Genomic DNA, 15,251 nt, shown 5'->3' with positions numbered 1-15,251 from the left:
ACATTTGTAGCCCTCAGTGGAGTAGAGAGAAACTGGTTCTCTGATCCAGTTTTAGCTAGAGATGCTTTCTGAGCTCATCTTCTTTAAATATTGAGCCCACCCGTTCCCTATGTCAAATCAGTAGGCTAAACGCTTTGATATGGAATGGATACTTTTTAATAATGTTTGTTACTAAAAAATATTTCTCACATATACAGCGTCTGCCTCAAGCTAGTGTTCATCGCGCGATTTGCCTTGGAATTGTCCTTACACCATCAGGCATATTTCTCAATGAAACATGTTGGAAAGCACCATAATAACCAATGAAACTTGTGTTAAATGAAGTGAACCACCTCCATTCTGGCTTCACTGTTTATCAACTATCATTTTTGAACTCTATAAAGAAAGAGGGGGTAGAAATAGAACACTTTGTGTTAGTGAAGAAGATTTTGTGTGGAGTTACTTATGAAACTTCTTGCACTTTTTCTACTAGGAGGCAGAATGGAAGTCATTTTGGTTAGATCAGAAGCAAAGCACAGCACAAAAACAGCAGGTGACAATTAAGGAAGCCTAGTTCAATGTCACTGAGCCAAAATACTTCCTTCTCAAATGGGAACTCCAATAGTTCTTTCCACAACAGTCCTGTAGAGGAAGTGTAAGAAAGTACAAATGTTTTTCTGTCAATAGTCTGCCATACTGTTTGATCAGCTTCTGTTTGTTAGGTCAAGCTAGCTCCTATTCTCCTAGTTTTAGAAGACATGCCCTGAAGAGTTGTTCTAAGTTTTTAAATGGTCAGGAATATTTATTTTAAATAAATTTGTTTTAATGAGGTACAAACTCAGTGAGTAGCCAGAAAAGAGAATTTTGCATATGGAATAGAGAATTTTGCATTTCGAATTGAGAATTTAAAGTCAGAACACTTCACTTTGATTAGCAGCACACAGAAGACATTTGATACTTGATTCAAAAACATTTAACTTAGGGGCCCCTGGGTGGCTCAGTTGGTTAAGTGTCTGAGTTTGGCTCAGGACATGATCTACTGGTCTGTTGGTTTGAGCCTTGCATCAGGCTCTGTGCTGACAGCTCAAAGCCTGGAGCCTGCTTCACATTGTGTCTCCTTGTCTCTCTGCACCCCCCCCCCAAAATAAACATTAAAAAAATGTAAAAAAAAAAAAAAAAACCTTAAAGGTGGCTTATTTGAAATTTGTGAAGTCACGATTTGTTGAGGATTTCCATTTAATTGAGTTTTACCCACCAGCTTCTGTGCATTTGTTCTCAGGCTCTATGAGAATGTTTGGTATTAACATTCCAGAATCTGCACTCCCATTTAATCCTCTTCCCAAAAAAGCCCAACAAAGAAAATGCATTTGTGGAAGTCACTTTTGTTTATATAATGAAGCAAAAAGAGCTAGGGTGATAGGGTTAAATTGACAAGTGGTAAATACAGGATTTTGAAAGTATTTATTTGTAATCTTATTTCCCCATTAGAATCAAAGTTCCATGAGAACGGCTCTCTGGGATCATTTACTTATCACTCTATATTCAAAGACTAGAATGTAGCTTGGCACAAAGTGTAATCAGTAAATGTTTGTTAAATATATTTTTCATTGTCTCATTTTATCAGTCTGGTACTTTTCAGAATCAATGACATCACCTCCAGCTACGTATATTTAACATTATTTAGTTAATGATTAGAAAGTTGAACTAGTTTTCAGTGCATCTCAAGTCTGCTGTAAGCACCTCATCTTTTGTTTTTGTTTTTATTTTTCCCTTTTAGGCCTCGGTGACCATTATGTATTTTGAGCACTATTTTCTACTTGTACCAAGATGATAGTGATAGTTAGCTGCTGCTACTTCATGAGCATATTGAAAGGAATAATTGGATGTTTAAATGTTAAAATTATTTAGTGTTTCTCCTGGATAAATGAAAGGCACTGTTTTTTATCATTAATTTTATTATGAAACTGAATCATCTTCATCGATACAAATTATTTTCATCAGTATATTTTATAGTCCTTTAATGAGAAATATTGTGATTAGATGATAAAAAGCAACTTGGATCAGTGAGTGAAATGCTGAAGATCTGCAATGGCTTCATTAAGGAGTATTTAATTTAGTGAAGGCAGGACATGTACAAAGTTAAAGAATTTAACTTGAGGGGACCTGTGCAAGTTATTTTCTAATCAGAATGCTATACATTCATTGTACACAGTGACTTGCAAATGGAAGTTGTATATATGTAGAATGTAGTGCTGGACACAAAATGCTAAAGTTGAAGGTAATAATCTAACACTTTAATGATTCAGTCCATTGCGAGGCTATTGCGTATAATTGACAAACACTAGTACTTAGAGATCAGATGGTATTACAACGTAATATCTTCATTTGTAAACCTCAGATGATAGCACACTTGCTTCCAGAAGTAAGTTCTTCTGAATTGTGTATCTTCCTATTTGGTTATTTTAGCAAACACAGCTGTTTGATTGTGTCTGTATATGTGTGTATGCATGTGTATGTGTTCACATTTTGACATTCAGAGCTCTCTGACCATGTCTTGTTTGTGGTCACAAATTTCTTCTTTCCTGTTTACCTATTCCTCTTCTCTTACAGTGAATGAATTTATTTTTATTGTGTTGTTCCTAATACGAAATCTGTGAGAAATGACCTAGATTTATTCTGCTCGGGGTTTCTAAATGACATCCTTTGTCATTTTTTTCATAAAACTTGTAAAAGGCTGACCAGACTTTGTGAGTGTACATTTATGCATCTGTTATCTCCGAAATCCCACTTCTTTCTGATTATACATGATATGCATTATAATCTGCTATTTCAATTTCTGCCTTTCTCCTGGCAGAAAACTGACCTGAGGTTTAGGCAGTGGAGGCTCTTGTTTAGATTTTCTCAGAGGTGTTTCAAGGTTGTGCCTGCCAGCTGGCTAATCAGACTTTTGGGAGGTTGATTGCCCAAGATAAGAACAGTTCTGTTGAAGACACCCGTTTCCTGACAAACTCATTCCCATTGACTTGTTAGGGGTGACGACATACTGAAACAAAACTTTGTGGAACTTCTTTTTTTGTTGTTGCTTTTAGATCTTCACAGATACTTTTTATTATAATATTGATGACAATATCTACCTATAAAGTTAGTGCTGAATAGAGAGTGTGGAAATTATAGGTAGGACAAAAGAGAAAAGGAAGATTATTTTTAGCTTCACCAGTGTACCCATTTCACTAATGTCTTGAAGTATGGTTCCCTCGTCTTTTCTAAAGAAAAAAACATTGGGGTGCTTGGGTGGCTCAGTGGGTTAAGTGCCAGACTTCAGCTCAGGTCATGATGTTACAGTTTGTGGGTTCGAGACCCGCATCGGGCTCTTTGCTGACAGCTCGGAGCCTGGAGCCTGGAGCCTGCTTTGGATTCGGTTTCTCCCTCTCTCTCTGCCCTTCTTCTGCTTGTGCTCTGTCTGTCTCTGTCTCTCTCAAAATTAAATAAACATTAAAAAATATTATTATATTCTTCATAAATTATACATTCTATTCTTTCGATGTTATAAAGAATTCATTTTTATATTTTATCAAATATTCTTCAAAAGTAACGTTTTGAATGGCTTTGAACTATTCATATCCAATTATATATTTGATCGTTTCTACCTCTCAAACTGTTAAGCCACTTGGAATGGTCTGAATTTCTTTTCTTTTTTGTATGATAATTTTTTGGTTTCATAAATACTGGTTACATTTACATCAGGTTTGTATAAATCATCATTTAAATTTCTGATTATTTCTTTGTGGTGAATTCCTAGAAGGAAAATTAGTGGGTCATTGAATATGAATTTTCATAAGGTTTTGGTAGACATTGCCAAAATAATTTTCATAAAATTTGGAACCAACTGATAGTCATCCAGCAAAGTAGGAGCTTGGCCAAATCGGTGAAGCCTCTGCATCTTTGGTTGTTATTTTTCTGTCATTCTTTGATAATGTAGTAGGCAAAGGAATATAATTTAAAACCCACATCTGTATTTAATTTGCATTCCTTTAATACTGAATTTGCATTTTCATGTATATTTACTCGTCATATGTCATTTATTAGAAATAGAAATCACTACTCTTATGGAGAATATCATTAATATTTGGTAATGGATCACAGGGTCATTATTTAAAAAATGACTCTGAGATACTTGGTTTTTAAATGCACTAAAGGTAACATTTTTGACAAGAATGAAGGTAAGGTACTAAGAACTCTGATGCACGGACTGGGTTCTAGTTCTGATTCTGACTAGCTTTTGAACCTGCCATCAAACCAGTGTGAAGTTCAGTTTCCTCATTTGAAAAATAATGGAATTTCAGTGAATGATTTATTTGTTCCATTATATCCATCAATATCAAAATTCTGATTAGTATAGAAACACTCATCAGAATCAGTGTTATTGTTCATGAAATAAAACATTCTAGCAGTATCTATCAGTTCTCAACACTTTCATTCTGAGATGTCTTTAAAGATTAAGTTAGAAATTATTAATTTAAATGTTTGCAGCCATGAAACCGTTACATAGTAGGGTTTTAGTACAAAGATTACTTTCATCAAATTGTAAGTTCTTTTTGGGGAGTACAGGCACTTCTTTCACTTCATACATTTTAATGTCTTGTAATAAAAAAAATGTAAATCACATCCCATCATTCTCACCCTCCTCAAATACTGTGGTACTCATTATCTGTAACATTATGTTGTACGTCAGTTGCTGTCTTACCCAATTCTCATCAATTTCTATGGCTTTAACTACTATATTCAGTTTCTCGACAAATATTTAGGTGCTCACAAAGTCCCAGGCATTGGCCTACGTGCAATTATCCTGAGTGAAGATCATCACAAGTCATGAAATTTCTTTTGGTTTCTCATACATTGCTCAGTCCCTAATTATTTGTTGGGTGGCTCATCCCCTGAATACCTGTAATATAACAAAGGCTAAGCATATTCTATGATACATAATAATTGCTTTGTAAATATTTAATAAATGATGAATGACCTTTCCTTCCTACCAGCTTCTTGTGGCTTCCCGTTAATAGTACTAATGGTCTCCTACAACTAGGTCTGTTTTTGTATTAGTAACACAAAAAACAACAATTGCAATATAGCAACAATATCAAGGTCTAATTAAGTTTACAGTATTTTCTAAGCATTATTGCATTTGACCTTCACAACACCATGATGAGATTGGGACTCTGGTTTTCATTTCACAGATTAGGAAATGGAAATAAATGGTGTTAAGGGTTTTTCTTTACAAATATAAGTATTTAGGTACAGATTTTTAAAATTCCAAATCCAGATTCACAATTGCTCATTCTTTCATTCTATCACACTCTCCGCTAAAAAAAAAACAAAAAACAAAAAACAAAAAAAAAAACTGTTAATTTTAACTTTACAAGTGAATTGCATCCATTGAATTTTATCAAATGATGAAATCATTGCTCGGTATTTGAAATGAAAACACAAAGGTGAATGTATCACTTACTTAAATAAGAGGGAACTATGCTGGTCAACCACAGTATCTCAAAATAGAGTTTTCTTGAGTTTGAGGGAAAACTGGGAGGTCAAGAGGTGTACATCTGTGAGCAATCAGAGATGGGAATAGGTTGATCTCACGTTTAGAAGCATGGTTGGTTATTCAGGTGAGACCACTGTTAATTGGATTGCATTCAGAATTTTGTTCATTGGAGTGATTTCACTTCTGATCAGACAACTTTCAAAAGGGAGGGATTGCCAATGTTGGCTTGAGGAAGCACAGTCAAGACCATCTAGTCAGGTAATTGTTAATTGATTAAATGAGTCTGAAACGTGTGTTGGTGGCTACTTGTTACTATGACTACAGAGCAAGTATTTCCCTCCTGTCCTCCTACATTTTATTCTCAGTTTATTCATCTTTGTACCCTCAGGGCTTAGGACAGAATTTTATATATAATTATTTTCAAAGACTGCTAAGTAAATGATTTGAAATCCAATGAAGTTGTTTTGGACCTATCTTAGAATTTCTGCCATGCGTTTTTTTGTTTGTTTTTGCTTTCATTACAAAGTCTTGTTCAGTTCTCTAACACCTCCTATCTGGATTGGGTCCTAGCTTCCAGCTTCCCTTCAGGTGTTTTTCTCCTTGACCCCATTCTACCTTTAATAGTTTTACTTTACAAAAAAAATCAGTGCTGTCACACTCTTGGTCAAAAGTAGTCAGTTACTGTCCAACCTATTGAACTAAGGTCAAAATTTCTACTGTGCTATGGATGATCTCTCTACGTTTCACATATAACGTACACATTGTATCTTATTATTCACTATTCTCCTGTCTGTGGCTAAGATACATGAAGGCACTATTCCTGGGATGTTTCTAATCTCTTACCTCTGCACTTTTGCTTGTGCTTTCCCACTGCCTAGAATACCTTTCTCATTCCCCCGTTTCTAGCCAATGAATTCCTATACATACTTATTTCAGTGTCCTAGTCATAAGACTTTTTTGGTCCCCTACTAGTATATAATTTCTTCCTTTCTCTGAACATATTTAAGCACTGGTTGTACCAGTCAGAGGAACACATTTTAAATTCTGTTCAGCAATGTAATTATTTTGTACTTTTCCCATTATTTATTTATTGAACTATTGCAAATTGTGAGCAGAATGCATGAATTCTCTGTCTTGTTAATCTCCTGTATAATCTATTATAATATTATAAATACAATAGGTCCTTAGTACATATATGTTGAAGCAAATTAACGTATTTTGGAACATCTAAGTTCCTTTCTTTAAGAAAAGAAATAGTGGATTCCATCTGCTGGTACAGCTAAATCCACATAACCTCAGAGATGGGAAGGTAATATATTGGGGCAAAAATGTCAATAACTTGGTCAAACAGTGTGTATTTATTATAATGATTGATATTTATGAATATTTGCTTTCATCCAAAAGATGTTTTGTGTAGATAAAATGTACTATAATTTTTGACATTTGCTTGTGGTAATAGAAATAATTCCTGACTGATTTTTACCTTTATTTTTAGCATAACATATATTTGAGGCTGAAAACATACATGCACACTTTTATGTATCATATAGCAGTAAATACACATAGATCAACCTTTTTGGATCCAGTGTCTTTCTCACAGCATAATTGTATTTAATACACTAAAAATAGAATTCTAAATCATGCTCATTACAGATAAAACTGACTAGTTCATAGTGAGAAGAAAGAAAACATTTTTGAGTTTCAAAATGTGGTGAAGAATTGTGGTATCCACCATACAATGAACACTTGAAAAACAGTTATCAAATGAAGGGGAGATTTTAGTCTTTGGAATTTCAAAGCCAAGTTAGTAAGATTTCTGGTTCTTCCTAAAAAATTACTGGCAAAAACTTACTTTTTTTAAAAGTTTTTATTTGTTTTTGAGAGAGAGACAAGAGTGCAAGCGGGGGAGGGGCAGAGAGAGAGAAGGAGACACAGAATCTGAAGCAGGCTCCAGGCTCTGAGCTGTCAGCACAGAGCCTGAGGTGGGGCTCGAACTCATGAACAGCGAGATCATGACCTGAGTCGAAGTCAGACACTCAACTGACTGGGCCACCCAGGTGCCCCAAAAACTTACTTTCACCATCTGGTGGTTAATAATTACATTATAATAAGGAGCAGAGAATATGTACCATAAAACTTTGTACCTCCCAGCCTTATGCATTTAAGTGCCCAGTAAGTATCTTTAAGGGAAAAAATAAAAGGCAAAACAATGAAGTGGCAGATAATAAAGCAGTCTGCTTCTTGTGTAATTTTTTTCAACCCTTGTTACTGAAAGTATAGTCTTCAAGCCAGCAGCTTCACTATCACTTGCAACCTTATTGGAGATGCAAAACCTCAGGTTCCACCCCTGACCCACTGAGTTTGATTCCGAGCTTAAAAAGATCCCCAAGTGATTCATATGCACATTAAAAATTGAGAAGTACCGTGTTATACTATGGATAGAGGCAGACCGGAATATTAGTTAAAAGTTTCCTCTTCTGTAATTCTTTTAAAAAATATTTTAAAAAGAGTTGTTCTAATTAATCATGTTCCTGATTTTTGTGAAGGCATGGACGAAGTGACTTATTCAACTTACGTTTATGTTAGTGGACTCGAGATTTGACTGTTGGCTTTTTTAGTCACAATCAGAATACCTGACCAGAATATACATATTTAACTTAAAACAGATCTTTTCATGCTAGCTAAGATAAATTTATAGCAAGAAAAATGCCTGGCACATTGCTCCGTAGTTGTTTTGGCCTCCCGCCAGGATTTATGTTTTAACACTTCTGGGATTAATGATACACTTCACATAAGGGATTATTTTTACATCTTGGTTCCCTGGAATGAGCGCAGTGGGTAAATTGTAATGCCAAGTAGCAAAAGAACCTTTTGAAGGACCTGCCACTTACTATGTGTGTGATTACAAATTATTATTGACTTTAAATGCTGGGTTTCTTCAATTCCCTGGATGTGGCAAAGGACATAATGTCAGATCAACTTTTATGTGAAGGACTTTTAAATTTATCTCTGGAGTGTGAGAAGGAAGGTAACATCTGACTCTAACAGATGTACCAAAATGTAAATACACGTTTTTAATATACTTAAGGAATATTACAAATCATATACATATGGTATATTGTTTTATTTTATGTTTATTGTGGAAATACATGGTTCATTTCAACACAGAGACATATTTCGCATTTTACATACTTAATCACCAGCAAAAATTTGATTAGATGGTGTAAGCTTTCTTTACTGGACGCCAAGGCATTAAGCTCTTTTGTATAATTGTGTAATTACCAATGCACTATTGTAATTGACATGTTAATATAGCTTTCCATGGAAAGGAAGATATAATCTTTTATTTGTGTTTCTTATCTAATGAAAACCAGTCTCTTAGATGGGCTAGTTTGGCAATTTGACTTAGGAAAAAGTATTACGGAACGAAGTTTTTATGTGAACAAGGAAAAGAAATTAACTTTAGTGCTCCTCTCATTGGTCTGCCAAATTGGAAGGACAATTTAGGCCTGATTATCATGTTCTAATTAGTCTCTGGAGGACATTCATGGGCAATCGAGTGCTCATTAATGTGTCTTCTTCCTGTAACATTGATTTGTTCATTCCCCTTTCAGAGACTCAAATATAGAAACCAAAAATTGATGTGTGGTGTTAATGTGCTTACAGATGTTGCTACCACTTATCCAGATAAGAAGTCCATCTTAATGTATGTCACATCACTCTTCCAAGTTTTGCCTCAACAAGTGAGCATTGAAGCCATCCAGGAAGTGGAAATGTTGCCAAGGCCATCAAAAGTTACTAGAGAGGAACACTTTCAATTACATCATCAAATGCACTATTCTCAACAGGTAAAGTATCAAAAGAGTAACTGATATCAGTGATACTTTCTATTGTATATGCATTTTTAGCCATCATACATGTACATATCTATTATATCTCTGGATATACACACAAACGTGTCTACATAGCACAATGCGCGCGTGTGTGTGTGTGTGTGTGTGTGTGTCTATTTCTTTATCCATCTGCATATAGGTATCTATAGGCATCTATGAGTAGATGGATAAACTCTGTAAACCTTCTAAATTTTAACTGATAGAATGGATTATAATATTATTTTCAAAGCACATTATTAAAATACTCTGCCAGGCTGCCAGGGTGCCTGGGTGGCTCAGTCGGTTAAGCATCTGACTTTGGCTCAGGTCATGATCTTGCAGTTTGTGAGTTTGAGCCCTGCATCGGGCTCTGTGCTGACAGCTCAGAGCCTGGAGCTTGCTTCAGATTCTGGTGTCTCCCCCTCTCTCTGCCCCTCCCATGCTCATGCTCTGTCTGTCTCTCAATAATAAATAAACATTAAAAAAATTTTTTTAAGTAAAAAAATACTCTGCTGTTGATAGGCACTATATTATAAGAATATGGAAAACAATATATTGCATATATAAGAATATGGAAAACAATGTATTGTGTAAAACGAAATGAAATAAAATAAAAGACAAAGTCATATATGTATGAAACTTTTCTATATGAGAACAAAGAACTAGAGCAAGAGCAATGGCAAGCACTCTGTTTAATAATACTTTCTTATTTTTAGTGGCCACCTGCTGATGCATTAACAAATTTTCATTACTTAAGGTAACGTTTTTGATAAAAGTAGTTTAAAATATTTAAAAAAAAGTTAAATGGAGAATACTTATAAAGATTTTTATTATTGTACAGAATCTAGTAGGATTCTTTTGTTACATGGCTTGTTCTTACTCCCAGTATTGGCTATTTGTGGTGTTTTCTTTTACTTTCTTTGACACATGCAATGATGAGAAAACCTTTTAAAAAGAAACCTTTTTAAAAAAGCCTTTTATCAAAATTTCTGCTGAAGGTGTGGAAAGCTAATCTTAGGCCTAATTGTTTCACTCTACCAAGATAGTTCTATATTTAGGTTATGACAGCTCCATTTCTTTCCAGGATATTGACCTGATGGATTCTGGTTTTGTTTACTTGGAGTTCAGAGAATATTGCTTTTGGGTGCCTGTTTTTGCCAGATTGAAGAGCACCATCCCATATTAGTGCTGGAGTTGTGTCAGCATGGAATCCTTAGAGTTGACTCCCACTCTCATACCTTCCCTGATTGCCATGACGTTGAGCACCAGAATTCTTGGAGTATACCAGTTTCTAATCCAACTATGTGCATTTCAAATTAGACAGTTCACCTCACTGTTTCCATTTAATGTTTGTTTTTCTAGTGTGTTGAAAAGCATTCCTTCCAGGGTTACTTATGATGTCTCCTCCTCCCCTCTGTCCCCTTCCCCCTAACCCTACTCTGCAGATCACAGTCAGTCTAGCACAGGGCTATGAACGAACTCCTTCCTCTCCTAAGCCTCGGTTCAAGAGCTATGCCTACACACAGGCTGCTTATGTCACCACCTCTGACCCCACAAGGAGCCCACTTCCTTCACAGGTCTGTCAACATTTACTCTCCGTTCTACAAACCAAAGAATTTCCTCATCCAAGATAAGCTAACATGGCTTTTGTTTGAATTTTGCAGTGCCTTTTTTCTCCTTCATCAGGAGCTGTTTCATTGTTCCCAGTTGTATTAGATGTTGTCACGTGACGCTCTTTTGTTATTGAGACTTCTCTAGGTGTAACATGTGTTGATTCTTCATGCATGGGCATTCTTAGAATAGTGGTGTGTGCTTTCATTATATAGTTACCCGTAAGGTTCTCTTTTTATAAAAGTTCCCAATGGTTACCCAAAAATGCAAACATCATTGAAGGCTTATATATGTAATTTTTAAAAGAGTAGAAAAATGGAAGAAATTTACTCGTCACACTATTTGGGGAAATGTTTCTAGATATATGATACCGAAAGGAAATAGATATTCTGTATAGCTGTTCTTATTAGATTTTCATTCTGGAAAAATGTATTTATTTTCCATTTCAGAAAAATATAACTATAAGCTTCTTCATATGATACATTTTAATTTTGCTGATTTAAACATGTATATAACATGCTCTGTACTATTTATACAAGAAGGTCAGTCACACCCAAAGCAGGTCAGATTCTATGCACCATTTAATACTTTCCACATAAAGAGTCTGCTCATTGGAGTCTTCCATATTGTAGTGTTGTAGGAAACCTAAAAATACAAGAAATTAGAGCATGGTATATGTTAGAGCATGGAAATGAAAGGTGTTAGACTTGTGTGATTTCCTAGAATTTCTCTTCAGAAGAAAACTATTTTGTTTAATAGACAATTTGAAAAGTTCTTAAGAAAGTGACTTTTATCAAAAATGTAGTTTGGGGCGCCTGGGTGGCTCAGTCGGCTGAGTGACCAACTTCAGCTCAGGTTGTGATCTCGAGATCTGTGAGTTTAAGCCCCGCATCGGACTCTGTGTGGACAGCTCAGAGCCTGGAGCCTGCTTCAGATTCTGTGTCTCCCTCTCTCTCTCTGCCCCTACCCCTGCTTGCATGCTTGCGCACGCTCTCTCTCTGTCTCAAAAAATAAACATTAAAAAAAATGTAGTTTTGAATGGGAATTAAGAAGAGGAATTAATGTAGTTTATGAATGGGAATTAAGAAATCATAGAGCTGATCCTGTGTGGTGAAAAATACATTTTTAGAGGCTCATTGATTTTTTAAAATAGTGGTTGTATTTAATTAGTGATTATTAGTGATTATTTTGCACAGTTAATTTATGAGTAAGGCTAAAATTCTTAACCAGGGAAGCATATTTCAGGGCGCAGTTATGCCCTCTATCCTTGGCTAGGTTTCTGGCAAAGCTGAACAAAGGAGACTGGGTGAGAACATTTGTGTGACTCAGATTCATTTCGAGTTAAATTCCTATCCATGTTTCTACAAAGGTTAGTTGTATAATCTTGAATAAGAAACTTAATCAGTTTTCTCATTATTAGTAAATAAAAATAGTTCTGCCAGACATTACTGAGTGTTGCCATATGCCAAGTATGCATATTATGTGAACTAATCAAATCCTTATAACATTTCTTAGAGATAGGAGATGCTATTTTGACCCCATTTTAAGTTTCAGTGTATCTGCCCTTTTCTTTCTCTTCTTCCTCCTCCTCTCTCCTACCCTCCTCACTGCCTGACTCTCTAGACTCTTTTCTTCACCACCTTCCCGTTGAAACCTCCAAGAAGTAAAGAAAAGGAGTGGCTCCTAAAATAAAGGAGCATGAGCCAAGACAAAGAGATAAGTCCTTTTTCCTCTTCATTATCACTTTATTGAGCTGCCTTTTCCAGAAGGTTTTCTCCAGTGCCTCTTCTGGCAGCACATTTTTACCTCATTACCAGCTCATTAAGGCCCTGCTCAGGTATGACTCCTTAATGAAGTAATTATAAGTGGACCTAATTTTGCTAGACTCTGTTTGTTCATTCTACCTTTGTATAAATTTTACACAATACATAATGTGTCATAAAATAAAAATATGCAACAAATTCACTTACCTGTTTTATTTAGCCTAGGCCATTGAAATAAACTTAATGGTATCCTTTAGAAAAGAAGCATGATTCACAGTTGGTGAGGAATGATACGTTCTGCCTGTTTCTATAGGAAGCACATCAGAAGATGATGTTACACGTAGTTAGGTTTGATAAGTTTATATCTTAACTATGTACTAAGAAAAAATTTTCTGAAGTGTTGCTCAGAGGGGCTGAGCCCATACAGTCCCCTACAAGTCGTGTCTGATTTACTTCAAATGAACTCAAGACAGACTAGACTGGACTCCATTAGGAAGTTGGATTAGGGAGAAGGGGGTGAAGTTTTCCGTAATAGGAGAGCGAGCTATGTGGGTGACTGTCCCCGATGGAAAACATAAAATTTATGAATTATCTTAAAAGTTCCTGATATATTAGAAACATCAACTATGCCCATCTGTCCTAAACTTGAAAAATGTGATTTATAACCTTTGTAGTTTGCAAACCTGTTGGGATCAGGCAGTCTGACCTACCTTAGGATTCCTACCTGTAAATGCATTTTTCTCATAATTTGCCAAGAAGAAATACTAATTGGTTTCCTTTATTTTACCCCAGGTTTCCTTTATTGTAACACTTTCCTGCCATCCATCCTTGGATGGGGGACATTTTTTTTAATGGTTATACTTAATTCCTATATTTATGAGTTTGATCATGTCTCTCATTCTACTCCTAATTTTATATCAGAAATACTCAATATCTTGGGGTGCCTGAGTGGCTCAGTCGGTTGAACGTCTGACCTGGGCTCAGGTCATGATTTCGCTGCACATGAGTTCAAGCTCCACGTCGGGCTCTGTGCTGACAGCTCGGAGCCTGGAGCCTGTTTCAGATTCTGTGTCTCCCTGTCTCTGCCCCTCCCCCACTCATGCTCTGTCTCTACCTCTCTGTCAAAGATAAATAAACATTAAAAAAATGAAAAAAACAAAAAGAAATACCCAGTATCTTTTTCGCCTTCAGTTTCTTTCTCTCTTGGCACCTAACCCTGTTTAAACCTCCTCTGGACACTTAGACCCGTCTGCATAATACCTCTTCCCAAACACATCACTCCACTTTATCTTGTTCGTATTTCATATATTGTTATGTGACTCTTTCTTTCATTTATTACCTTCTGTAGAATAGTCTATGGTTTATTCATTTATTTATTCAGCGATTACACTTCATCAGCAAATCAAATGTCATCTTTTCAGCTTTCAGGCTTTTCACCGTAATTGAAATAACTTCTCACAGCCTCTAGACTCATCAGGTTCTTCTCTATCTCTCTTCTCTATCTCTTTCATTATCTGGCTATTTCTCCCCTTGTAACTCCCGTTGTATAAGATCTCTTGATCCACTTATTACACTCTCTCTCTTATCAGTATGATATAATTTCCTGGCTTCAAGCTGTATGCAGATGACCACTGTTATCTGTGTTTTCACCCACTTCCAATATCTTTTGAGTTACCACCACATCTCCAACTCATTTTCAACTCTTGGGGATATATTTATACCTCGATGTGCACTGATTTCTTAAACCTAGCATGTTCCGAAGTGAATTTGGTTTCATTGCTCACAAACCTGTTTCTTGCCCTTTTTTGTTATGTAAGTGAGAATGTTAGCAGTGATTGAGACTTAAATGTGTGACATACTCTTTGGTCTCTATATTGATCTGATATTCATTAAAGAGACATGCAAAGTCAATTCATTCTTTACAACATAGCTCCATCAAGTTATGTCCCTGATGTTATGTCCTCTGGTTCAGGCCCTCAATACATGTCTTGTAGATTACAGAAATACCTTTGCAGTCAGTATCACTATCTTTTTCTTAGTCCCCGCTAAATCAGATTAAATTTCCATATTAACAGCTTTAGTAATATCACTCACAAAATTTTTTTCACTTCCTTTTGCCTTTATAACAAGTCTGTTCTCTTAAATTTCATCTAGGAACTCCATGATCTATTATCTATTTATACTTTCATGCTTATTTCACAGTAGCCCATTTCATGTTTTCTTTATTCCAACCAAATTAAATCACTTGCTGTTCTCCATCAGTGCCAAGAAGTTTCCCATCTTAGCGTTCTGGGATCTCTCAGCCTAGAGTGACTTTTGTCTCCTTTCAATTGGGTACTTTAATCCAGATTTCATGACCTAACCACTAAGTGGCAGAGCCTAGATTCGTGTTCAGATTTATCTAACTAGAAGCTAATGTTCTTCATACTAATACTGAATGTTCTTTACTATTATATGTATGAATATGCAGGATTACTTACACATGGA

At 35.7% G+C, this 15,251-nt stretch overlaps 1 protein-coding gene across 1 annotated transcript in view; it reads left to right on the top strand.

Moving 5' to 3' along the window:
- The window catches only part of DMD (dystrophin), a 1,614,661-nt gene that overhangs the window by 94,184 nt on the left and 1,505,226 nt on the right, over positions 1-15,251 (top strand). The window contains exons 4-5 of the mRNA XM_042974140.1: positions 9,185-9,366; positions 10,836-10,967. Of these exons, the coding sequence (XP_042830074.1) occupies positions 9,185-9,366; positions 10,836-10,967 (314 nt within the window). The remainder of the gene's footprint in view (positions 1-9,184; positions 9,367-10,835; positions 10,968-15,251) is intronic.

Source organism: Panthera tigris, chromosome X (assembly GCF_018350195.1).
Source record: "Panthera tigris isolate Pti1 chromosome X, P.tigris_Pti1_mat1.1, whole genome shotgun sequence".
In the NCBI taxonomy this organism is placed as follows: Eukaryota; Metazoa; Chordata; class Mammalia; order Carnivora; family Felidae; genus Panthera; species Panthera tigris.
This window is presented reverse-complemented; position numbering and strand designations above follow the sequence as displayed.